Source organism: Papilio xuthus, unplaced genomic scaffold, assembly GCF_000836235.2.
Source record: "Papilio xuthus unplaced genomic scaffold, Pxut_1.1 DF827542.1, whole genome shotgun sequence".
NCBI classification, from domain to species: Eukaryota; Metazoa; Arthropoda; class Insecta; order Lepidoptera; family Papilionidae; genus Papilio; species Papilio xuthus.
Window position 1 is genome coordinate 2,400,832 of NW_013531107.1, and position 25,576 is coordinate 2,426,407.

General features: G+C 33.7%; 3 protein-coding genes across 3 annotated transcripts; 2 read left to right on the plus strand and 1 right to left on the minus strand.

Moving 5' to 3' along the window:
• Positions 1 to 16: 16 nt before the first annotated feature.
• LOC106119192 (sodium-dependent nutrient amino acid transporter 1-like) lies at positions 17 to 5,634 on the plus strand. Its single transcript, XM_013314097.1, has 14 exons — positions 17 to 102; positions 191 to 307; positions 704 to 971; positions 1,072 to 1,288; positions 1,780 to 1,823; positions 2,061 to 2,208; positions 2,358 to 2,436; positions 2,593 to 2,696; positions 3,149 to 3,341; positions 3,865 to 4,041; positions 4,162 to 4,261; positions 4,378 to 4,557; positions 4,986 to 5,080; positions 5,376 to 5,634. The coding sequence occupies exons 1-14, from the start codon at positions 100 to 102 to the stop codon at positions 5,556 to 5,558; spliced, it is 1,908 nt and encodes a 635-aa protein (XP_013169551.1). The 5' UTR covers positions 17 to 99; the 3' UTR covers positions 5,559 to 5,634.
• A 554-nt stretch (positions 5,635 to 6,188) lies between these two features.
• Positions 6,189 to 22,454, minus strand: snama (something that sticks like glue). The gene is made up of 17 exons (XM_013313788.1): positions 21,973 to 22,454; positions 21,598 to 21,832; positions 21,095 to 21,206; positions 20,883 to 21,010; positions 20,544 to 20,710; positions 20,331 to 20,421; positions 20,050 to 20,162; positions 19,178 to 19,240; positions 17,546 to 17,595; positions 17,326 to 17,397; positions 17,104 to 17,174; positions 16,775 to 16,888; positions 16,037 to 16,330; positions 15,517 to 15,606; positions 15,106 to 15,327; positions 14,726 to 14,794; positions 6,189 to 9,103 (listed from the first exon to the last, which is right to left on the minus strand). The coding sequence occupies exons 1-17, from the start codon at positions 22,136 to 22,138 to the stop codon at positions 6,310 to 6,312; spliced, it is 4,851 nt and encodes a 1,616-aa protein (XP_013169242.1). The 5' UTR covers positions 22,139 to 22,454; the 3' UTR covers positions 6,189 to 6,309.
• Positions 22,455 to 22,838: 384 nt separating this feature from the next.
• Positions 22,839 to 25,053, plus strand: SCCRO3 (defective in cullin neddylation 1 domain containing SCCRO3). Its single transcript, XM_013313558.1, has 3 exons — positions 22,839 to 22,953; positions 23,051 to 23,276; positions 23,688 to 25,053. Exons 2-3 carry the CDS (start codon positions 23,204 to 23,206, stop codon positions 24,593 to 24,595), a joined length of 981 nt encoding a protein of 326 aa, XP_013169012.1. The 5' UTR covers positions 22,839 to 22,953; positions 23,051 to 23,203; the 3' UTR covers positions 24,596 to 25,053.
• The last annotated feature ends 523 nt before the right edge of the window (positions 25,054 to 25,576 follow it).

A 25,576-nucleotide genomic window follows, 5' to 3' on the forward strand; every position in this document is an offset into this window, starting at 1 on the left:
ATTGATTTATTGATGTTGCAATGTGTACGTGGAGACATTTGGCCAAGTTTACTTATAGAGTTAGCGCATTGCTGCGCGTTGGTGCGACATCCACTATCAATGGTGATTACCGATATTTGTATCAATTGTTTCTGTGCCTACGATTTCATAGCATTTTTAAATATAAAAAAATGTTTTGTAAATGTTCTAGGATTCACAAAATAGTAACGCGAAAGATGACGGTGGAGGTCAATGGAATAATGCATACGATGCGGCTCCCGAAACAGCAGATCAGTCGAAAAGCGACGTCGAATCTAAAAAGCCACAAGTAAGTTATTTTAATACTCACGCTAATTCTTGAACTTCGGCTTTCACTGCGTACAAATAAACGATATTTTTGCACATTTTCACCATAGTTTTTTCATATAATCACTTACAATAACACTAAACTAAAGTAATTCACGATAGTCAAAGAAAGTGTATCTTTGTAGTTAAAACTCACATTAAACTAATTCACGAATTTTTATGGCGATTATTCAATTTCATCCCGACATAGCAGTGTTTACACATAACAGCACTCCTGCTATTTGACGTCTTAATGTTAAAGTTGCTGTAATATAAAAGTACCCTCTTTTTATTATTAATATGTATCCAATAAAATTAATAAAATAGTTCTTAACTTTATATTTTTATATAACAGTCATAATAATGTTATATTTTACAGACTAAAAATAAAAACGCTACACCTGAACGACCAAAATGGGATAATCAATTAGAATTTCTAATGTCATGCATCGCCACCTCAGTTGGTTTAGGCAACGTATGGCGTTTTCCATTCGTAGCCTACCAAAATGGTGGCGGAGCATTTCTAATACCCTATATAATTATCCTTCTTATCATCGGTAAATCGATGTACTACCTGGAAACTGTACTGGGTCAATTTAGTAGCAGTAACTGTGTCAAAATATGGGCTCTATCGCCTGCCATGAAAGGTATGTACCAATTACGTCACAGACAAATATATGCTTAAATTAATGTCCCATCATGTCAGCCTTTTGTCTGACCATGACTAATGACATTTTTATTTTACAGGTACGGGCTATGTTCAAGCCTTAAGTGCCGCATACGTTTTATCCTATTATGTTTCAATCATCGCTTTATGTTTCTTCTACTTGGCTATGAGTTTCCAATCGCCTCTACCTTGGGCGTTGTGTGACGCCTCATGGCTTAACTGTGTCCCGTCTGGTGAAGCCGTTAATATGAGTTCTATACAGGGCAATCCAGTGAGCAGTGCCGAGTTATATTTCACGTAAGTAAATGATGAAAATATTTATGTTATATTCCCTGGCCAAATTTTGCCTTCAGATTCATGCTCTGTTCTACTCTTTTACTTATATTTTACCTTTTCTGTGTTTTAAATAACAAAAACAAAATGATCAAGCAAAAATATTTGCTAGTTTAGAAAATAATTACGTTAAAATATTTGGTATTGCTTTTGGTATGTTGAAAAATACTACAAAAGGGATATAATCTGTAATCCTATAATATCGTAAATTCTAAAGTCTTATCACTATAAAACTAACTCTAAGCTATTGCGCACTTTTCGGCTTGATGTAATTATTCGATAAGTACTCATTAATATAATCTATAAATCTGGTCAATTTTGTCGTTTGATTAGAAGCGCATTATGACATGAATTTGACACAATTTTATAAATCGGCTAATGCTGCTGTTAGATTTAATTACATTTGTTATGATACGCAAATAGCAAAAAGATATAGCTCTAATTTTTATTTGCAGGCAAACAGTCTTACGTCAATCTGATGGCATTCATGATGGTATTGGTAAGTACAAAAATAAGTTACAAGGTAGTCAGCTATTTAACTTACTTATAACACATACGGTATGAACTGTCATAATACATATTTATATCTCTTTTAGCTTTTTTTTATCAATGAATAGGATGCCAATACAAATATTGTCATACAAGTGTCACGGCAGTAAAAACTCACCGTTGCACATGACTTTTCTATATGTAATTCGTCGTATGATAACCTAAAATGTATTTCTTTATTCATCAGGTGTTCCTCTATGGGACTTAACACTATGCCTGTTGGCATCTTGGATAATAATCTTCGTAATCGTCGCGAGAGGAGTTAAGAGTTCAGGCAAAGCTTCCTACTTCCTCGCACTTTTTCCTTACGTTGTTATGATAATTTTACTTATTCGGTTAGTATTTTTCATTTATCGATATGTATTCTGTCACTTTCTCTCATATACAGAAATTGTTCTAGCTATTATGGGAAATAAATTCCTCTGTAAAATATGACAGATGTCAGCGTTATTTTGTTTTATTAATTCTTTGTAATATTTTATAGTTCTGTTACTCTACCCGGAGCTGCTAATGGAATTCTATTTTTCGTGACGCCAGATTGGAATAAGATCCTTGAGATTAGAGTAAGTTTTCTTTTTTGTTCACCTTGTATTTTAAAGCTATCCAAATATAATTTACGGGATCCCTTTCACACAAGTCGATTTAATATTCATTTATATGTAAACAGTATACCAATTTTCATTGTAAGTTATTGTAAATATATTTTTTTTACATTGTAGGTTTGGTATGCAGCCGTGACACAAGTATTCTTCTCATTATCAGTGTGTTCTGGTGCATTGATTATGTTTTCGTCATACAATGGCTTCAGACAAAATGTCTACAGGTACGTTATAACAGTTTTTTTTTATCTGCACGGTTACTAAGATTTTTCTGTGTACATTTTAATTTCGAAATTTTACAAATATTATAAATGCGAATGTTTCGATGTATAGATGGATGGATGTTTGTTAGAAGGTATCTGCAGAACGGACGCACCGATCTGAAAATATGCAGGATGAGATTCGGCATAGTTGTAGAATATAGCTGGAAAAACGCAATGACTACACAAGATTTTTTTTTTACAATTGGCTGTCGCCCGAAACGAAGTTATATAATTGTGTATATTACAAAAGTATGTTTGTATTATGTATGTTTATATTTAATCCGGCAAATAAAACAAATCTTGTCGATCAATCATTACTAATATAATACGAAATGAATGGTTATGATTGACATTATCATCAGTCAGAAAAAAGCGATATTGATTAGTTTATGAATACTTTCTCTTCCTTACAGAGATTCTATGATCGTAACAACTTTAGATACGTTCACGAGTCTTATATCAGGTATAACAATTTTCGGAGTGCTGGGTAACTTGGCATACGAGCTAAACTACGATGACGTAGGTCAGGTCATCGGCGCGGGAGGTACCAGCCTCGCGTTTATATCTTACCCAGACGCTATTGCCAAATCTCCAGTTGTGCCTCAGGTATTAACTACAATAAAATTATTATGTTTCCACAAATAAAAGTGTTAAGAAGTACATCTTGCGAAAGTATGCAGTGCGTAGCATGTTCTCGTAGCGTTTTTTTCTCACATTTAATTCTTTTTACAATTCTACTTGAAATTATCTCTCGTAAAAATAGAAATATGCATGTGCTATCCGTATTATAGTGACAATCGATTACAAAGTTCTTCTACGTATTCTTGTCAAAATCTCGTAGCACGTAGCTTCGTAGCACTATATTTCCAGTGCATGTTATACATCTCTAATGAATTTGTCTCAGAATTTGTAATTAATTAAAAAATACAATAAGTCTTGTATACTGATAATCGTTTGAGTTTAGTTCTTCTTATGAAATAGCGTAGTACTTAGCATTACGTAGCTCCGTAGCACTTTTTATTCATGCTTTGAGTATGCACAAATTCAAATCTGTACGTAGGTTCACTGGGTAGTAGTACTCTTTGGTTTGAGTTAATATTTTTTTATAGATAAATTATGTTTTTTGTAGCTGTTCGCGGTACTTTTCTTCCTCATGATGGCGGTATTAGGCGTGGGATCCGGCGTCGCTTTACTCTCCACTGTCAATACAGTTCTTTTGGACGCCTTTCCAAGAATACCGACGTTATACATGTCTGCTATGAGTTGCTCTGTAGGTTTCCTTGTAGGACTAGTTTACGTCACTCCGGTAAGTTTCCAACTTGCTATAGACGTTATAGAAATTATGGGTTATTTAATCCATATTTGAATACCCATTTTGATTATTGTTTTATAAAGGTCTCATGTAAATTATTTTTTATTTTTTTAGGGTGGTCAATACATATTAGAGTTGGTTGACCATTACGGAGGGACATTTATGAGACTGTTCGCAGCTATCATTGAGACTATCGGCGTATTTTGGATTTATGGTAAGTATAATATTCGATGTTCATTTATTTTATAGGAGTCGAAGGCCGCGTCTATCTTTAAATCTGCCTGAAGTTGCACATTTGTCGTAAAACTTATGAAAAAAAAATCTTTTCAGGTCTCGAAAACTTATGTACGGACATAGAGTTTATGTTGGGGCTGAAAACGTCATTCTACTGGCGTATTTGCTGGTCAATAGTAACGCCGTTTATTATGATCGCTGTTTTCTTCTATGCCCTCGCCACTACCGGCACTCTTACTTTCGGAGAGGATTACTACTATCCACAACCAGCTTACAGTAAGTAACGATACCACAGAAATAAACTAATCTTAAATCTGGAAGTAAGTGACAAAAGTAACGGAGAAAAGGCGTTACCGTAGCGTCAAAGCACAAAATCTTTTATAGTATAAAGAATTTGGTATTCCATTTCATTTATAAAATAGCAACGCAATAAACACGATAACACAAAATAGGTTATTGCTCGACGATTAAATGTCAAATTTATCAACGTAGATTAAGTTTATTATGAATAATTACTTATTGAAGGTTGTTGCTTATATTTGAAACTAGTAAAGATTAAGATTATCGTATGAATTGGATGTTGTTAGTTTTAAGGAATTTATTTGCTGATAAAACACTGTAGACATCAAACAAAATTAAGTATATATTCAATAACATAGCTTTAAGGTTTAATACGTAATATGATTTATGATTTTTTTTTTCAGTCGCTGGCGATCTCATGCAATATCTTGGAATAGCTTTAATTCCTCTCTTTATCGCACACGCTTTATGGAAATATAGATCTAACAGTGTAGTTGAGGTATGTATATTACAATATACGTAAGCCATTTAACCTGCAACTGCCACAAACTAAGTGTTTTATGGTTATTTTAGCATTCTCATGCTTCGGCATTCTCATTCTTATATTAACTCCTTTACTTGTGACTATTTACGCACTCTGAATATGACAATTAATCACTTAAAATAGAAAAATAAGGCAGAATCAACGTAATATGTTGTTTTATAGTTTACATGATTTAAACGTCATTTGAATACATGTTGATAAAATACGCATATTTAACTTGCAATACTAAAATCTAAATTTATTTTTACAGACTGTCAAAACAGCTTTTAGTAAAAAGCCTACGTACGGCCCCCAGGAACCGGAGTTGTTTGAAGAATGGAAACAATTCCGTCGCGAAGTCAAATACGAGAGACAGCAAATGAGAAAGAATTGGTTCCACCATATAGGGCTCTGCCTAACGGGCGGCTATAGAAGAGGAAAGCCAAAGTTATAAAACGAAACTAAATATATTATACGTTAATAATTATTTTATGAATAAGTGAAATTAATAAAATTAATTTAAAGGATTATATCGTGTTATAATTGTTTCACATTTATGTTATAGGCCTATTATACGAACTTTTATATTTCACTAACACGAAGCAAAAAACATAAAAGATCTGTATATTCAAAAGCGTACCAATGCACGCCCGAATTTGTATACGTCGCATCGCTTTTTTTTATAATGGATTGTTAAAAGTCAGTGTTAAATCTATTATAGCAAATAATTGTATCCTAGTTTATAAATAATAAAAGCTTTTTTTTAAATATAAAGGTTTGGGTTTCATTATTTTGGTTAAAAAAATACACTTATCAATAACACCTCTAAAACGCTATCTTGATATTATAACGAGTTGGTAAGTTAATTACTATTGCCAACTATCATTGATAAAAAGTTTACAGTGGATATTGTATGGTATACGAAAATGTTATAATATAATATAAGCTAGTAAAAAGCTAGTAAATCCAAAACAGCGGGATGATACATTTTTCTTAAATAAAACAACATTTAATTCAATTTCAATTTATTACTTAATAATCTTACATGACGTAGAGATAATAAATTTTCTAAACATAAAAATTTTCTCTGCAGTAAGTAGTACTGCCAAATGCGCGTTAATCATATTAATTATAATTATTACGGTAAAAAGTTACACAGATACATAAAATATAAAAAAAAGTATCCACTTCCATCCATTTGTGATTTACTTATTATGCTTAGACTTTTTCTTCTTTTTATTAGATCTCTTCTTATGCTTACGCTTCTTTTTCTTCTTCTTATGGTCGTCGGAACTTGAGTCCGAGTCACTGTCGCTGTCACTAGCGGCGCGTTTCTTCTTTTTCTTGTTTCGTTTCTTCTTTTTCTTACGTTTGCGAGCATCCGAAGAAGATGATGAAGAGCTTCCATCAGATTCACTAGAAGACTCACTTTCAGATTCCGGTTTCTTTTTCACGTTAGTTAAATCCAGCTTGATGGTATCTTCCAGCTTTGCCTTTTTAGCATCGCCGGCTCCACTTGGTGAAGCTGAACGTTCGCGTTTCTTGCTGTTATCCTCTTTAGTATCGTTGTCAGATTCAAGAGTCTCGTCATAATCTGGTTCAAAATGAGCTTCGTCTAAAATAGATTTCTTTCTTTCGCGCTCTGCATTCGATCTTTTTATGTCATTTGAGATGTCATTCGAGATGGCACGATCACGATGGCGCGAGCCAAAGTTGTCGTCAACATTTGATTTCTTTTCATGTTTTATATTTCTATCGAATTCCTTTTTCTTTGAATCACCGCCACCTCGATAAGAATCTGAATTTCTGTTCTGATCTTCTTTGTCAACACGTCTTTCAGATTTAGTTGTTCCCGATCTCCCGTGGGAACCAGTTTTACTTTCTTTTTCTTTTTCAACTGTCACTCTGCGATAAGCGTGTTCTCTTTTAGGCGTTTTAGACCTAGACTTCACTCTTTCAACGGTACTTTGTACTAACCGCATTTCTCTAGTTTTACGTACGTCTTCCACCTTTCCACCTAATCTTTCTTTAACGGACAATCGCGGTGGGGGGGTTTTAGAATACCTGTTTCTGTCGCTTAATTCAATAGATCTTTGTTCAGAATCTACTACGGGAACAGTAATTTGAATATTGTTCATGGAATTTTTTTGTTGCATTTCATCTCCATATAATTTTACGCGATCACTGCTTATTTTTTTAATTTCTATAGGCCGCAATGAACTAATGGCTTTTGCAAATATAGCGTTTTCGGCCCGCTTAATAACTTCAGATGTGACTTTACCAGCGTCTTCCTCTTCTTCCGGTGAGGTTATTTCACCAGGTTCCTTGGCTTTTTCTACATTATCATCATCTACTTCCCATTTAGATAATTCGGGTAAAGGTGCCAGCATTTCCTTACTTTGACCGGTGTTACCTTCGATGTCTACATCTAAGTCTTCAGTAACTGCTTGAAGCTCTATTCCGTCAAACGGTTCATCTTTATTACTGGTGTCTACAGTTTGAATTTCGAAGGATTGCTCTTTTTTGTTTTCAATTTTTACGTAATTTTGTATTATTTCTTTGTCCACAGCTTCTGCAGATTCGCCACCGTACAATTCTTCGTTAGATTTTTCTACAGCTGGCTCGGATTTCTCTGGTTGTATATCTTTTTCCAAAACTTGTTCACTTTGAACGAAATTGTTTGTTATAGGTTTTTCTTCCTTTATTTCTTGCTTATCAGGCTCGTTATTTTCTATTTGACTATCAGTTTTTTCTTTGTCCTCGTCATCTTTTTTAGTGGACTCTTTTTCTTTTCTTTCTTTTTTATCGCGTTTCTTTTTCTTTTCGTTATCTTTTTCCTTTTCCCGTTTTTTCTTCTTTCTGTCCTTGATTTTCTTTTCTTTTTCCTTATCTTTATGATCTCTGCCTCTTTCGGAAGAGGGTCTATCGCGAGAACGATCATCTTTCTTATCACGTCGATTTTCACGATCGCGATCTCTCGAACGGCCTCTAGACTCACTGCGCTTCTTTTCCCGTGTGCGTTTTGGCGAGGACCGTACTTTTTTATCGGGTGTTACCTTATCACGACCTCTTTCTTTATCATATTCACGTTCTTTTTCTCGTACTTCTCTTTTTTCATAAGCCTGTCGTTTCTCCATATCTCGTGATCGTTCTCCTTTTTCCGACGGTGGTTCTCTGTTCTCATTGAATCTGTCACGCTCACGTGCATCTCTATGTTTGTCATGTTCGAGATTTGGATTACGCCTACTTCCGCCCCTACTACGCGTATTAGCGCGATAACCAGTTCGCATCGCATCTCTACCGGCATTATTATCATCTCTAAACCCTTCGCGATAATTAGGGTCATGGTAATTTTGAGGAATGGGCTCTCGAGGATCAGCACTAGGCGGTCTATACGGTACATTGGGATCGCGGAAATTATGAGGCGCTGTGTCCCTATAGTTACCATCTCTGTATGGCGCATTCCGATAAGAATTGTCACGGAATGACGGAGGCGGACCTCCTCTAAAGTTACTTTCGCGGTATGGCAGTCCTGGTGGACCAGAATCCCTATAAGACTGACCGGCATCTCTGAACGGTGCAGGGCCTTGATCACGGTAGCCATGACCAGGTCTATAATTATCACGGTAACGCGGGGCATGGTCTGGAATATGTACTGGAATTTCATTCTGGGCAGGAGGTATTGGCATATCTCGGTACCCAGCAGGGCCATCGGCGTATGGGGGTGGCCTATACCCATCTCTATAACCTGAACCTGAAATTCTATCACGTTCCAAAGAACCCGGCGGACCAAAAGCAGGTTTCTCAAATGGTGATGGCTCGAAACCAGGCACAGGAGGCTCCACGCCAGGTGGAATATCTTCGAAAGGCGGGCCGTCAAAGCGTCCTCGATATCCCGGCGGAGGCTCAGTTCGCACCGGAAGACTACCCAAAAGAGGTATTGGTTTAGCTCCCAATGGAGGAAATGTCGGAGGAGGCGCATTATTTCTCGGCCCATATCTGTAAATAAAAACATACTCATCTTACACTATGTACGAAATTCTGGTAAATACGTATAACTAACCTATTTATTGCCTCGCGAATCGAACCGGTTTATGCATATCAAATTTTGAAAGGATTTTACTTGTTCCTCTAAGAATTATTCTTATGGTTATATTACTTAAGTACCTACACAAAATGTTTCTTGAAAAAACCCAAACTTTTGGCGCTACTTGCGAAAGAACACTTGCTTGTTCTTCACAAATTTGTTATTTCTCATGATGTTAACCAAACCTGTTAAATGACAATTAACCTAAAGAATTTACCTTTTTTATTTTGGAGCTAACTTTATTTGGCATTTGTTACTAACTTTTAAATAATGCTTACATATGATTTTACCATAACGTGGTCAAAAATATCATGAAGAAATATTTCTTGTATAGATAAAATAGAGAATATTACAAGTGCCTAGTATATGGCGATCCTTTTCTTTAGCTTGCGATGTTAAAAATTTATCCCCTTGATAATGTGCTGATTAATTACAGGCCGTCGCTGTAGTAAACATCTGTAGTAAAAAGCAGTCACTGAAAAAGAAGAAACTAGTGTAACACGATTAGTATTATTATAACAACACAAGAAAGTCGTTTAAATAATTTAACATTATATAAAACATATCATAGCATAACAATATATACTATTTTTATTGTTGCACATTAAATCACATAAAGGAGCAAATACGTCTTATTTTCATTTATTAGTGTAAAAACATTCACAAACAGCATATCATTAAATTCTGAATAGAAACAATTTTTATTGTGTAATGTAATTAATGAAATTGTTTATTTCATTACTTTTAAATAAATTAAATAATTTTAGTTTTAACTGTAAATTCGTGGCCTGATTTTAAAATTAGCCATATCGTTTCATATTCAAAGTATGACATGAAAATTATATAGAAAGGTAAACACACGGCTACTTCATGAAATTGCAAATGATCTCAAAATAATTACATTTCACATTATTAGAAGCTACAATTAGGAGCAGTTATGACACAAAACTGTAAAATTTTTACATCCATATTTTTAAAGGACAAATAACCAAAGATAATCTATGGCAAAACAAAAAATATCTATAATCAAACTTATGAAACATATATTTCATGAAATACAAACATTTGATGTCACGTGCATCTCTCGTACATATGAAGTGGACGAATTCAAACCACGATATAAAAAGAAACAATGAATAAAAGAACATTATAGTAATAACAATTTGGAGAGTGTGGTTACAAATATTAGTTAACAATAAAGAATGTATGGATATAGTAAACCGGCAAATAACTTAAAAAATAAATCCCGTCTGTACAACTTTGTCTAACATACAGGTTCGTGGTTTTTTACTCATGCCAAATGGTCAAAGGCACGAAACTGATTATCATCATAGTATAATTTAATCATTTTTGACTCGTTTTAGGGTTCCGTATCTCATAGGAAAAAAACGGAACCCTTATAGGATCACTTTGTTTATGCCATAACGTAGACTTTCAAGTTATTTACCGATTACAAGAATCACAACAACATAATACTCGCCAGAAATCCAGAGAGGTGGGCAGAGACAGTAAAAATCTTATTCAGTTCATATAATTAACAAATAACTCCTAAAACTATTATACTAAAATATTAAAAACATGGAGTATTTTCAGACTAATATTTTCTGAGACAAAACAATTTAAATTCATATTTTAATTTCTTACATATAATAAGAAGGTTTATGAAAAATTTTAATTGACAATTTACACAAGTACAATTAAAACAAGAATATAAATATACAGAAGCAACATTTAACACACAGCATCAAAAAAAAAGAAAAAAAAATTAGACAAACGCATGCCAAAGATTTTTTTACATAACAGAAAAAAATTGCAAGCTACATTATAATATTTCTTTTTTAACAATTTGATGAAAACTCTTATGTAATAATACACGTAATAAAATAACATTACATAAAACAACAAACAACATTACATAAAAATACAACTAACATTGAAAGCACATAACGGACAAAAATATCACTATAGTTAAAAAGAAATAAAAAACCAGATTACAACAAAGTGTTTTTATTATCATAATATCACATTTTACAGCGTCAATGACTGATTAAGATTAACCTTTAATTGGTAAAAATTGCAAAAAGAACAACAATTAAATATTTGAAGACGTTAATTCAGTCTCGTTCATCATCATCTCTTTCACTTATTTAGAAAAAAAAAGAGACAAAGAACACACAACAACACAAGTATTACGGCAATTTAATATCAAGATTAGGTACGCTATTTTAAAGGTTATCTGTTCATTTGCTGTTTAATCTGTTCTGAATAATCTGCGCGGTATAGTCTTGGCCTAGGTGAAAATTTAAAAAAAAATTAAGAATTAAGTACTTTTTACCTTATCTAAGTTCTTTATACGTTTAAAAACTCTATTAATTAAACTTCTGTTTGTAAATAATTCATCTAATCATTTAATCTTTAACCCTAATTTAGAACAAGTGCTAAACATTTGTCGTATGTTATATTAAAAATGGGTTTCAACTAACATTTGTGTATACACATATTTTTGTCTCTGTGTTTTTAAAGAGAATGTGAGAGATGAAAATATGTGTAAATACAAGTTTTGTTACTGTCTAAATCCACAGTGAATTGCAAGTCAATATCGTCATACTAATTATCCGTCAACTACTTCATATCTTGGAGTTCTTGTTAAGTAAAAAGTCTTGCATTTTCATTATACACTCATCTGTTCGTTGACCTTAAAAACAGAGGTATCTTTTCGTACCGGTTTTCCATGCCATGGAAACCCAAGGTAACTAAAACAGTATTCTAGTTTTGTTATTCTAAGATATCAAATATTAGTAATAATGATATGAATAGTGATAGCGGTATTGTACCGTTTCCGTTTGCAGGCGATAGCGTACGAAAACGTGACTATAATCCGTACCTATTACTCGTACGCAGAAGCTTTGCCGATGGCTTCATGACGTCACGCGTAGATGGTCAGTAAGGTTGATAAAAAAAGTTATTTTTTTTTCCAATAATACGGAGCAAACAGAGGAAGTCATCGAAAAACCTCCGCGCGGCGAATATATATGTGTGCCAGTATAGTTGTGCGTGTAATTTAATAATGCAATTTAATAATCGGCAGTTTTTGAGATGAACTATACGAAACGAAATATTGTGAAAATCTTGTCTTTTTCCGATCGCCATGGCAAAAGCAATCGTGCAGCTATTCGCTTAGTGGAATAGGACTCTAATTAAAAACTTTTTGAACAACATATTTTCTACTTCTCTCGTTTTTTAGTAATTTTTTATGGGAAACAAGTTACATTCATACTTAAAAAATTAAAAAATGTGTTACAATGCTGTCCATACTTTATGGCGGCTCTCATCTTCGAGACGGTGTGCACATTATGATTTTACACTGTAGACTGTAAGATAAGCAAGAAAGCTCTATAAGCGGGTCATTGTCCGGTCCCTCTGGACGACGTCCATAAGCGAGAAACACGGGTTACAGAGAAACCTGTGTGCGAAATAAATATTGCGGTCCCTTGAACTCTAGGCTATCTTGGTCATTGTCAGTGACATGAGTATACATAAATACTAATTTCCATTGAATTTGTCATTAAAAGAATATGGACACAGCCGTACGCGCTTTACTCAAACCACAATGGGCCAATCCGCCATAAAGTTTGAATCTTATGATACATAGTTTTTCATTGCTGTATTACTTTTTTTTTTTGGACGAAAGAGAACGTTAGAAATTAACATTGATAAAGTTTACTAGCATCACAAATTTATTCAAACGACCTTCGACATTTATAATCCCTAGATAAATAGGTTATTTGATAATATTCTATCGACTATTAAAGATATACATTTATCAAATTGATTAATGATGACAATTCGACGATATGTCTGAATTATAAGATAATATTAAAAAGATTAAAATACGCATGCAAATGACGTAACAATATTAAAACAGTTAGCATGTGAACGTATGATAAAAAAATATTATTATTGTTTGGAAGACTAAGCTGACGAAAGTTATCAGGTCATTATTATTACATATAATGCATTCTATATCACAGTTGTTGCAGTAATTCTGTACGAAAAAACAATAGCAAAGTTCATTTAACGATTTTGTTAATATTAATTTGTTTCAGTATCAATTAATAATTTTTGATACAAATTAATTGTAAATGAATATTTTACCCTACATTTGACTAGCGCACAACACCCAAGTGTAAGACCATACACCATGTCTGGCAACGCTCCCAAAGCGGACTAAAAAATGCACATTTAAAACGATCGTGCAAAATGGAAAAAAAATTAAAGAAGGCCCATCAAAAATAACTGGAGTAAGTTCCAGGACGCAAGGAGTGGATTGCAAGAAAGGAATACTAACTCACAACACGAACGAAACATACCGTTTGGTACGAAACGTGACGTAATCGCCGGAGTCGTAGAATTACTTGACGGCTACTTAAGCTAATAACGCTCAATTGTGGATAGGCAAATTTTTGGCCAACAATATAAGCAAATTGTAAACAAGTACCGAGGAATCTTTGGGAAAATGGGAAGATCGTTTCGTCCTCGACTTGGGCCTGAGGTCCGAAAATGAGCAGAAGCCGTCTAAATTTACTCGATTGTTTGCTCGTGCTATTGACATATATAAACTGGCGAGACGAGCTAGGCTAAGGTAGTTACTGACGTTTTTAACACGCTCCATGCCACTACGATTTTTACGATCTCTTCTCGGATACATTTTACTGGACTAGTTTGAACTCACTACGCGAGTCATCGGCAGTGACTGTCTTGAATTACGTCGTCGCTATTTAGAACAATAGTAAAGTAAGCAGAGGAGGGGAAGGGTTGCGGAGAAGACTTTAAAGGAAGCATTTGCAATGATATATATTGTTACATAAGTCTTATGGGCATCGGACACTCCGTTATCTAGCAAAATGAGGTAGCCGCCAGCATGGATTTGCCACTTCTTGCTATAAAAATAAATAAAAATCTATGTGGATATATTAAAGCGTGTTCTTTATGAAGCGTTGAATAAACATATTGATGCGTATACATATATTACATTAAATAAGTACTACATTACATCTTTATAATTGTCAACATACATATGGTAGAAATACATTATAAAATATCACATTTTTGTATCACAGACATGGTTTACATAAGATTGACTTTAGATAAAATTAATATTTACAAGTAAAATCATTAACTATTTCAATATAAACAAAAACTTAATTATGTTGATGAGGAAAGACTTCGGTCCACTGGCATCGTTGTTCGCTGCATCACGTACAAAATTCACGAGGCACGTACTTACCGTAGACAGCAACAATGAATTTTTAATACAATATCACACAAATACATTAAATATTACATAAAATATATTAACAATACATACAAATAATGTATGACATGTATGATAAAACCGTAGTCCGTACATATGGACACAGGATACGCAAACACAGGTTCGATCCGGTCGGCAATAAGTGTGGGCGCGTTAGGCGACGGCTATAGCGGTGCGATGGCGCGCGACGCGGTCACTAGTTAAACTTTTACAATCGTACCTGGCTCCGTATGGCGGCTCAACACTACGACGCGGGGGCGATAACAATTCATCATACACTCCGGCATATCTGAAAACATAAAATGTTTATAACATTCCATTGCGACAATATTCTAAAATTAACGTGGAGTTATATATATGGGTCTATCACGAAAAATTTTGACCAGCTCCATCGTATAGTCATCGATATAATTTGCATTAAAGTTTTCGCAGCGCCCCCTATCAGTCGTAAGTACACCGAATATATCTTACGATGTCGATACGTACGCGCTTGTCGCATATATTCGTGCTAGTAAAAAAAAATCACCTTGAAAAAGATCTCTACAATCATATTATGCAGCAAACATTGATATAGTTTGAGTAAAAAAATGATAGCCTTACCTATGTGGTGACATCGGTCTTGGCTGCGGCGACCTCATAAGCGGTGGTGGACGGTGCGGCGAATGCGGTAGAGAACGGATCGGAGACCGAAGCGGGGACCGCAGCGGAGATCGAAGCGGCGTCCGCAACGGAGACCGGAGCGGCGGGGACCGCGGGCCCGGAGACCGCAACGGAGATCGATACCGTAGCGGAGTACGGTGCCGGCGTCGTGGCGACGGCGACCTAACAATACAATGTAAATCCATTTTAAAATAGAAATTTCTTTAACAAGATTGCATGGATAGTAAAAGTAGAAAATGATTTATACTGCGTTTAATTACATTTATGTATTCAAATAATTTGATGACACTTGCCACTTTTATCCGTAGTTGTAAGATAAACATTCAATATGATAGTACAATAGATAGTTACCGTGTCAAAGAGACCGATCTGTCTCTGGTGCGTCGACGCCGAGGTGACCAGGGCGAGCGCCGCACACGGCCGCGAGACGCAGACCGCGATCTGCAATACACAACGACACCATCTCTATACAAAGCTGTTTTATAAATTCAATTAATGTCTTATGAAGGCTTGCTTTACTTTGCTCAGATCTAAAAGGCACGATAATATTTCCTAGAGCATAAAAACAGTGCACACTACTATACACCAGTAAAAAGAATTAGTAAAAAAAAGTATTATTTTAGAAACATCCCATTCATTGTTAAAATATTTTCTGATTAATTTACTTGCACACAATAAAATCGTTATATAAATTACCATTGTGACCAACAAAAAATAATTTTATATAAATGTTACGAGAATTAAGAAAAAGCACACATAAATTTCAATCTACAACATTTAACCATTGAGAACAAATATTACGGCTAATTAACAAACTAATCAAAATATACATAAACTAACATACAAATGAGAATTATAAAATACAACGAACCTAGTATACCGAATTCTGCTAGATGCGCGACTGCGAGGACGCGCTCGAGGTGAGCGCGGCGAGCGTGGTGAGCGCAGGGAGCGAGGTGAGCGTTGTGAGCGTGGTGAGCGCTGCGAGCGTGGTGAGCGCTGCGAGCGTGGTGAGCGTGGTGAACGCGGCGAGCGCGGCGTGCGAGATCGCGACGGCGTCCGCGAGCCGGAGTGCGCGCGCCTGCGCTCCTCCTCGCGCCGCTTCGCTCGCATCTCCTTCTCACGTATCATCCGGTTGAACGCCTCGAGCGGGTCCTCTCCGGCCCTACATACAAAATATACGACTCTATCAACAACAACACTAAACAGGATAGACCCTTACATTTCATTTAATACTTGTAGAAATGTCTTACAATATATAATAATACTTCGAAAGTCTACAAAAATAATTTAAAAACTACAAAAAATTTTAGACTTGCTACATCTGTCCCCGAGCTATTCATTATATTGGGAGGTAAATTAAAAATTAAAAACTGAACAACTAATAGACCGACCGATAAAAAAAAACGACTGATCTATTTACTATCCATCTAATTACATCAATAATATTTATTCACGACTCAATGAACTAAAAAAGTTATCGTTGTTAGTTGAATTCACAATTTGGTGTTAACAGTTTAACAAATCTCTTTATTTCCTCTATGAACTACAAGTTCAAATACAAAATGTCACCCCACACGTATAAAAGAGTTAGAAAGTGTACTGTTACCCATTAGTTGGTGAGTCCTTAATGCCGGGCGGCGGGGGCTGGTAGGGCTCCAAGCGATGTCGGTACCGGTCGCTGTACACCGGCCCCGGAGGTCCGTGACGACCGTACGGTTGGCTGGAAATAAAAAAATTTAAATTATTAAAATTCATAGCCATAAAAAATAAAAATAACAAAATGAACATTAAAAATTAATAAGATCAAAATTAATACAATTCTAATAGTAAAAGTCCTCGTAATAATAAATCTTGTAATGACAACACCAATTACTCACAAAAGCTGTGGCACTATAGTTAAAGTTACTACACTTTAAAAAAATAATTGAATCATACTTGGGATACCGTTGTACCGGCGGCGGCAAGCCGGAGACAAATGGCGGTGGTTGTCCCCGATTGAACATCACCTGAAAATTGTTACATGCGTTAGATTGTTAATATTTGAATTTAAACAATCATCATAATGTAAAAAGAATCTACTTTTCTATTTTTGGTTATTTAGCAAAACCACAGTGTGATTTTTGCATGGAAAGATAAATTAATTAATACAAAGCCCACCTGTGAAGACATCGGATCTCTTCGCTCGTCAATTGTAGGAGTACTGGCTCTTTGCTCATCAAGACGTGGCATCTGTTTTATAAAAAAAATATATTTTAATTTCATATCGAAATGCTCGTTGGTTCCAAACGTAGTTCCCTACAAAACAATGTCATTCAATTTCAATAATAATCACCTTTAACCATAACTATAAAGTTGTTAAACATTTCACAAGACTTACATTAATCGGAGGTGCATCAAGCCCTGGTGGTTTCATTGCAGCTGGAGGTCCTGAAACAAATAAAAATATTTTGAGATGCTTTTATATTTCAAATTAAGAAGTTATATAGCAATAATTATAACTGGCTTACAATGTGTATCAGGTTTATGAAATAAAAACACAAATAGGTAACAACTTTTCAATAAATGTAACAGACCAATGGTACATGTGGTTAATACATCAGCCTTTATCACTGTTATTAAAATTAACAAAAAAAAAAGAAATGCAGAAATATTACCAAAAACATATATCATATAAATTAAAGAAGTAAATAAATATTAATAACACTTTTTTAACTTGTTCTCAAAAAACCAACAGCTTAAATTTTTTATTAAATTAGCAATATCTAATGTCAATATGTGTTTGCAACATTATATGAAATATTCGTATTATACGTATTTTCTGGTACGTCCCAATTATAAGTTCAAGTTATTTTGACGCACGGCTCTGTAACCATAATATAACATTTGTATAGTACATGTGGTAGGCACCGCGCAGTAACCTGCGTTTAACCTAATTTATTAAAACAACATCATACATATTCATATATACATTATAGAGGTTAAGAAAAATCAATAATTCACTTATGTTGGTACATAAAAGAATAATAAACATAATGGTTTATTATAAGTATAAAAAGCATGTGATGTTGTCGATTTGTGGGTGTACCTAATCGAGTCGGTCGGTGCATGTTGTGTCGACGGCCGTGGGGATGAGCGTGCGGATGCCCATGGGGATGCGGATGCTGGTGGGAGTGGGCGTGCGGGTAGACGTGAGCGTGGGCGTGGACGTGAGCGTGGGCGTGGTGAGCGGGCGGCACCGTCACCACGATGTTGTCGTCGCCCGAGCCTTCCGACTCCGAGACATCCCCTCCCCCGTGGCCGCTGCGGCCAGCCCCCGGCCTGCAGCGCTCGCCGCCGCCGACGATCGGCCCATTGGCGTCTCCGCCCACGCCACGCCCACCGCCCCCGACCGCATCTATGTCAAACGTCACCAGCTTACAACACGATAACTGACACCGTTTTCATATCTTCATCAGTTTCAACTATTTTTCAATAACGAATTAACAAGTACCCGAAATGGCACAACATTTCACATAACTGCAAAATTAACTTTAAGTACAAAATCTCACTAACATTATTTTTTATTTCATGTATCAATAGATCAATTTATATACAATTTGATTTATATGTTTATAACAACTTTGAATGTATATTGGAAATTTTTACAAAAATATTTTCAGTAGCAATACAAAAAATCCATTTGACTTAAAAATTTCTTGGATTTCTAAGCCCAAAACTACAGAGTTACAGCGTAAAGCCAACCTTTAGAAACAATGAAAATCTGCTGGTTTCAATAACGACAAAAACTTTTCATCATACAGCAAATAAAAATTACATGCTTTTAGCCTAAAACTATATAACAAAAATATATAAAGCTTACAAAATCTATAACATTCATTTAAAGTTAAAAGTTCTCAAAAAAGAATAAAAAAAAGTAAATCATAGTAAACGTCAACATGCACCGAACCCACTACCGACACCGATTCTATGATAATGAATGAATAGTGTGGAGATAGCGAGAGACATTTACCAGCGTTCGCGGCGACCTCTTGCGGCGGCCCGTTCACCTGCACGGGGGCCGCGGGGTGCACATCTGTGTCATAAAAGTTTCAACTATTCATCTACACTAAACTAACAACACAAATTATACGATACAAGTATCTTCAAGTTCAAGTCCGGATCAGATTACTTTGTTTAATATCTTAATGTATACAAACCATCTAAAATAATATAGTTAGAAAGTTTTTTTTCCTGAGAAGCCAACTTAATAGAAATAAAAAAATTAACATTCATTCCAACATAATAAGAGAAACATATGACCAATGTTTACCACAAACATAAAAATACTAGCCTGTGATAATAAAGTAGACATAATATAGTTCTGTCATATAAAATGTTAATAAAATAATTACTTATTAAAATAACAAAGTTTTATAAACAATGTTTATCTCACTGCTTTAAATTCTAATCAAAATTATCTCATAGAGAACGAGATGATATTACGTAAAGAATTACATTCAAAGATATAACACGAATCTAACATTTTTATCTAAATATTATTACAAATTGATATCGCATGTTTCCATTACTCATTATCACAAAATAAATATATTTAAAAATAATTTTTTAATTCTTCTAGTCTAAGAAAAAAAAAGTTGTCAAACTGCTGCAGTTAGGTGGAAAGTTATTGCAAAACATTAATAAGTTTTGTAATATGTTCAAGGACAGGGAAATATCACATCCCAAAGTACTATAAAATACAAATAATAATTTTTATAGTGCTGGTTCTTATGACAGAATTGTAAAAAAGATAAATAGTAAATCAACATAGATAACATAAATGCACTTATTTTAAAATTAAATATTTCAGCACATGAGAAATAATAAATAGTAGGTACAAACCCATAGCAGGGGGCGGGGCTACCGGTGGCGGGGGCGCGGCAGATGGACGATGTGGCGCCCTCCTACTGTAGCCTGTTTGGTTGCGAAATGACGATACAGAATTCCTTAAAAATCTAAAATAAAAAATAGATATATTACAATGAATATTCTCCATATATTCAAACACATATATTAATGATTAAATTATTAGGACAAATAAAGAGGACTTCCATTCATTCATGGGCTTGCAACCATTTTCATTTCAAACTAATCTGTGTAAACAGGATTTATTAAAAAAGTACCTGTTTGGGATAAGTGTTGTTGGTGCAATTTCTTTTTCTCTACAATCAGGACACTCATGATCTTCTGATTCTAACAAGGCTCCTCTGATACCTGTAAGGAATTAAAATATATCTATTACATCTAAAGTAGCTATAACTAATTATTCTCTAATATAACAAAAGCAGTAGAAATATTTCTTTGCTGGAAGAACATTTTTAAAAATCATAGCTTACATTCATCACAAAAGGAATTCCCACAGCATGGTATCATCACTGCATCAGTGAGCAGATCACGGCAGAGGCTGCAGATCAGCTCATCAGGGATGGTGGGCTCCGGAGCTGCTGGTGCATTGGTCGGAGTGTCAGCACCACCAGCATTCTCCGAGGCAAGGTATGCCTCACTATAAAATATTTGAAAGGATTATATTAATTTCAATCAGAATATCATCCTTAAGATATGTTATTTCAAAGTGAAATATTTGAATTTACAGCACAATTTGTTATATTTCGAAAAATTATTTAATGAAACTATGTTTGTTTTCATATTATTTAACAAATAAAATGTGTACTTACTGATCAACTGCTGGTACAGCAAATGTACCACTTGGGGTCATCATGGCTCCAGGTGCTTTTGGACCATCTACTGGTACCATAAAACTCCGAGGTATGCCTGTACTCCTTCTTATTTCTATAGCTTCACCCTGTAAAACAATTCCATACTCTATTCATATCATTTTACTGTTTAAATAACAAATAAATATTATCAAAGTGAATTATAATCTTACAGAATTTGCTGCTGGGCAGTCTTTAATCCAGTGACCTTTCTTCTGACACTTATAACAAATGTAATTACTAGGAACAACTCCTCTCTGATTTTGTCCTCTAATTTTCTGATAGCTGAAATATTATGACCAAAATTTATTAATCTCTCTCTCTCTCTATTAAATCTCTATTTTTGATTTTTTTTTTAAAATAATGCAGTAACATAATAACTTGCTTTTAAAGAAGTATACAAGATACCAAAGTAAATAAAATTACTTTGAAGTAATGTTACATTCCACAAAAATTCAACAATTGAAAAAAGTATGTCTTTCTATCCCACAGGGGGTTAGTAATATGGTAACATTTCATCCTAAAATTCTCTAAATCAGCTTTATTGGCATATATGGCTAGACTTTTTTAAGAAACTTAATGTACCATAATTAAATTATAATAATTTTGAATTTAACAATATCTTTGCCTTTAACCTGCTTAATCATAGTTAAATGGTAGTTTAGATAAGTCTTACTTGCTAGGGTCGTAGTCAAAAGTGGATTGTGATATCATAGCATTTATTTTATCCTGTTCGCTACCTTCCATGCGAGACAGATCAGCCAGTCCCTTGTTAACAGCAACATCTTTGTGCAATGATGATGAATTGGCATTAGCTCCTTCCCACTGTTTCTTAGGTTGTTGGGCAAGAGGAACTCTTGCCACAAGAAGTGATGTATTCTTTGGAATTAAGGTCTGGTCATCCACATAAACTGTAATTTAAAAATATACATTTTTCAGGAGTTTAATACAAAAACATTTTAATATAATGCTGTAGGATAACCTAGAAATTTTAACCATAGATCGTATCGAAAATGTTATTAAGAAATGAAGCTTAATTTTGTACACTAACCTTCTTTTGTCTGCGCGTTAGTGATTTGAAGATCGAAATCTGAAGTCTTTCCAATCCTTTTCTGCTGTGATATGGCAGCTTTTAAATCGCCTACAGAAATATGTAGTCCATCAAAAGTGACTGTGTCGTAATCCAATGCACTTTTAAATTTGTAATGTACAGACATTTCCACAAGCAAGAAGAAATTTCAATTTCATGTAACATGACAACATATGTTCACGTATCCAGCCTTTTCTTCATAAAGGAAAACAATTTTGATCAAATTAGATTTGCAAGCAGGTTTATTACAATTGATATTACAACACTTCTAACGCTCTAAATAATTCACGAATCACAAGTTAAATGATATTACGTGAATAATTACACAAAATACAATTAATACCGGTAAATTAATAAATACTTAGTGATGGAACAAACAACTAAATAAAATGTAAAATAAGAGCGATTAGCGATTCAACGACAGCCAAGCGCCATTGATGCACATTGATCATCATAGAGTAGGTTATGTTCAGTTTGCCAGTTATCTCCAAAATTGTAAAGAATAAATAAGAAACTCTTTAAACTAACCAAAATTAACACAATTTGATTGTTTAATTGTTTATTTCAACTGATGATTGTAAATTGTATTATTTTTACACCTAGGGAAGCCCAGATGGTATATAGTTACATAGGTATATTTTATACAATCTATACTTCTAGTTTTCCTTATGTATTTTTTTTGTTTCTCGCTATTTTTTATCTGTGATGCAAATTAGTGTCTAGTATAGTCTATGTCCTCTTTGTCTATGTCTAAATATTCGTCTGTCTGTCTGTCCGAGCCCGAGGAAAAAATATTTTGAAAATTATTATACTCAAATTTAGAAAGAAATTAATATTTCCCTTAGTATATCTTTTTCATATTTACTATGTTTAGAAAGAACGTTTTGAAACAAAAATACGTAATTTATACCTGACCTTTCTTAATACACGGAAGCAATAATGGTACGTAACATTATAAAACTCAATGTTTTTAACAAGTTATAAATTTAATGAATAATTATGTTTAATTTACAATATAAATAACATTCTTTGTTTACAGATTGCAAATACTACATTACAATTAACGTTTTTGAAAATATTTTCTTGATCACTATGTTTCATAGCATTTCTGGAATAGTGTACAAATTAAATTGTACATGTGTAGTGAATAAAGGGTTTATGTGTTGGTGGAACGTATTTCACATTTTGTCCAATGGGCCATTGTCTAAGTTGCTTCAAAGACCAAGCCAATACTGATATAGCTACAACTCAAAGGAAGAAAGATGGTGAGTTTTGATCATTGCTGTTTTTGTGATAATTGGTCTAAAGAGTTGTTTATAATAAATATTGAACTATACTTATTATTTTTAATTTTATATACTCAAAAGTATTGTAAATATAATGTTAATATAACTTTGTTTAATTGGTCAATACAACAATGTACTGATTTACCTCGAGGTAAATTGTATATTGTACAACAAATAATCTATGATTAATGTATGTCCTCACAACAAACGTGATATTTTAGGCTTAAATGGATACTATGATATTTTATCTAATAAAATGATAAAAAACATGTAAACACAAAACTACATTAATTCTTAACTTACTGTCAACTAGTTGATAACAAATTTAACATAATATTTTATACTGTTTGTATTACTTGTAAATGTAAATCTATTTTTTATGTATTCCAGAGATGAGAGAAATTGTGACCACAAATCAAGTGCCCACCGTCATGGTGTCTGACTACCCACAAGAAGAACCATTGCTTCACAATAATCAAAATAACATTAATTCTCATAGAAATATGCAGAATGCAAATACTGTGAATTCATATAATGAGCACAGCACAGGAGAATTGACAATTATACAAAAATCACACACAAATTCAGATAAGATTCTAAAGCCATTTTATCAAAAGTTGCCGTCTTTGCCCCGAACTATGTCTTCTATCAGTTCAAATGAATCTAGAATATCTGAAAATAAAATTAATCAATTATTTGATTTATACAAGGATTCTTTGGAAGATGCAATATTAGCTGAAGGAATTGAAAATCTTTGTAATGATTTACAGTTGAATCCGGATGATTTCAAAGTATTAGTGCTTGCTTGGAAGTTAAATGCTAGTCAAATGTGTAGATTTACACGGCAGGAATTTGTGCAAGGCCTGAAAAACCTTAAAACTGATTCAATCAAAGGTGTACAAACTAAGTTAAATGAAATAACAGCAGATTTGACAAGGGATTCTGAGAATTTCAAGGATTTATACAGATTCACTTTCAAATTTGGTTTAGATGTTAGCATAGGACAACGAATATTGCCAGCAGACATTGCTATATTATTATGGAGATTAGTTTTCACAAACAATGAACCACCTATACTTGACAAATGGCTAAAGTATCTTGAAAAAAACCCTCACATCAGAGGCATTCCTAAAGACACCTGGTACATGTTTTTAAACTTTTGTGAATACATTGGAGATGACCTTAGCAGTTATGATGATAATGAAGCATGGCCGAGTTTGTTTGATGACTTTGTGGAGTATGAAAATGATCAAATGAATCAAAATATAACCAAAAGCAACATCAAAGTAGAGGATTAAAAACTAATGTTTGCCAAATTTTAGCTACCGTAGGTACTTAATAAATGGATATTGAGACTGATAATCTGATAATGAATGTTTGTAATCAACTCCATGAAGGAGGTTCATTACTGCTAAGTAATGCTTATGACTCAAAATGTTAGTTACGGTGGTAGTGTTGTGGTGATGTGGGAGATGTCATCATGTAAATATTACTTTATATTTTGTAACTAATGATTTGTATAACTATATTATGCCTACATAAGTTTTTAGTTTTATGGATTTATTAATGACATTCCAGTGATGGAATAAACCAAATCTGTATATTTTTTTGTTCTATTCTACAAACAAAATGCTTATGTACACTGAGTAATCTAAATATTTCTTACACTATCCACTTTTATTCTTTAATTTCCTAAAGCCTAAACTTGCACCATCCAAAATGCCTGCTAAACATAATACAAATAAATTAATGACAATGATTTTTATTAAAAAATTACACTTAAACGTTTTTTCTTAATCTCTAAACCTCTATTTGTTTTAACGAAATATGTGTGTATGTTTCATTAAGTATTATATTTATATTTTCATAAGGAATAAAATTAATACATATACATTTCAAAAATCTTGTTGAGATAATAATTTTCACACTATATTTCTATATTATTTTTATAACATATCACAACCTAATTAGAAAAGGTTTTTAAAAATAGTTTTCAGTTTTTGCTATTTCATAGGACAATTTTTAAAAAATTCACACCACAACTCTAACTTGATCACAAGACAGATCAAGAATTATTATTTATTAAGATTTATTTTATACGACCTATAAAACAATTTGTATATGTTATATTTTAAAGACGAGAGTAAGTTCTAAGTATTTCTCTTATTCTTAATGTTTTTTTAATGCATTCAGGTATATGGCCTTACATACTATTCTAGTATTCTTAGGTAAGGATATACAAATTTGTGCCTGTCAATCATCTCTAACTATACAGGTAG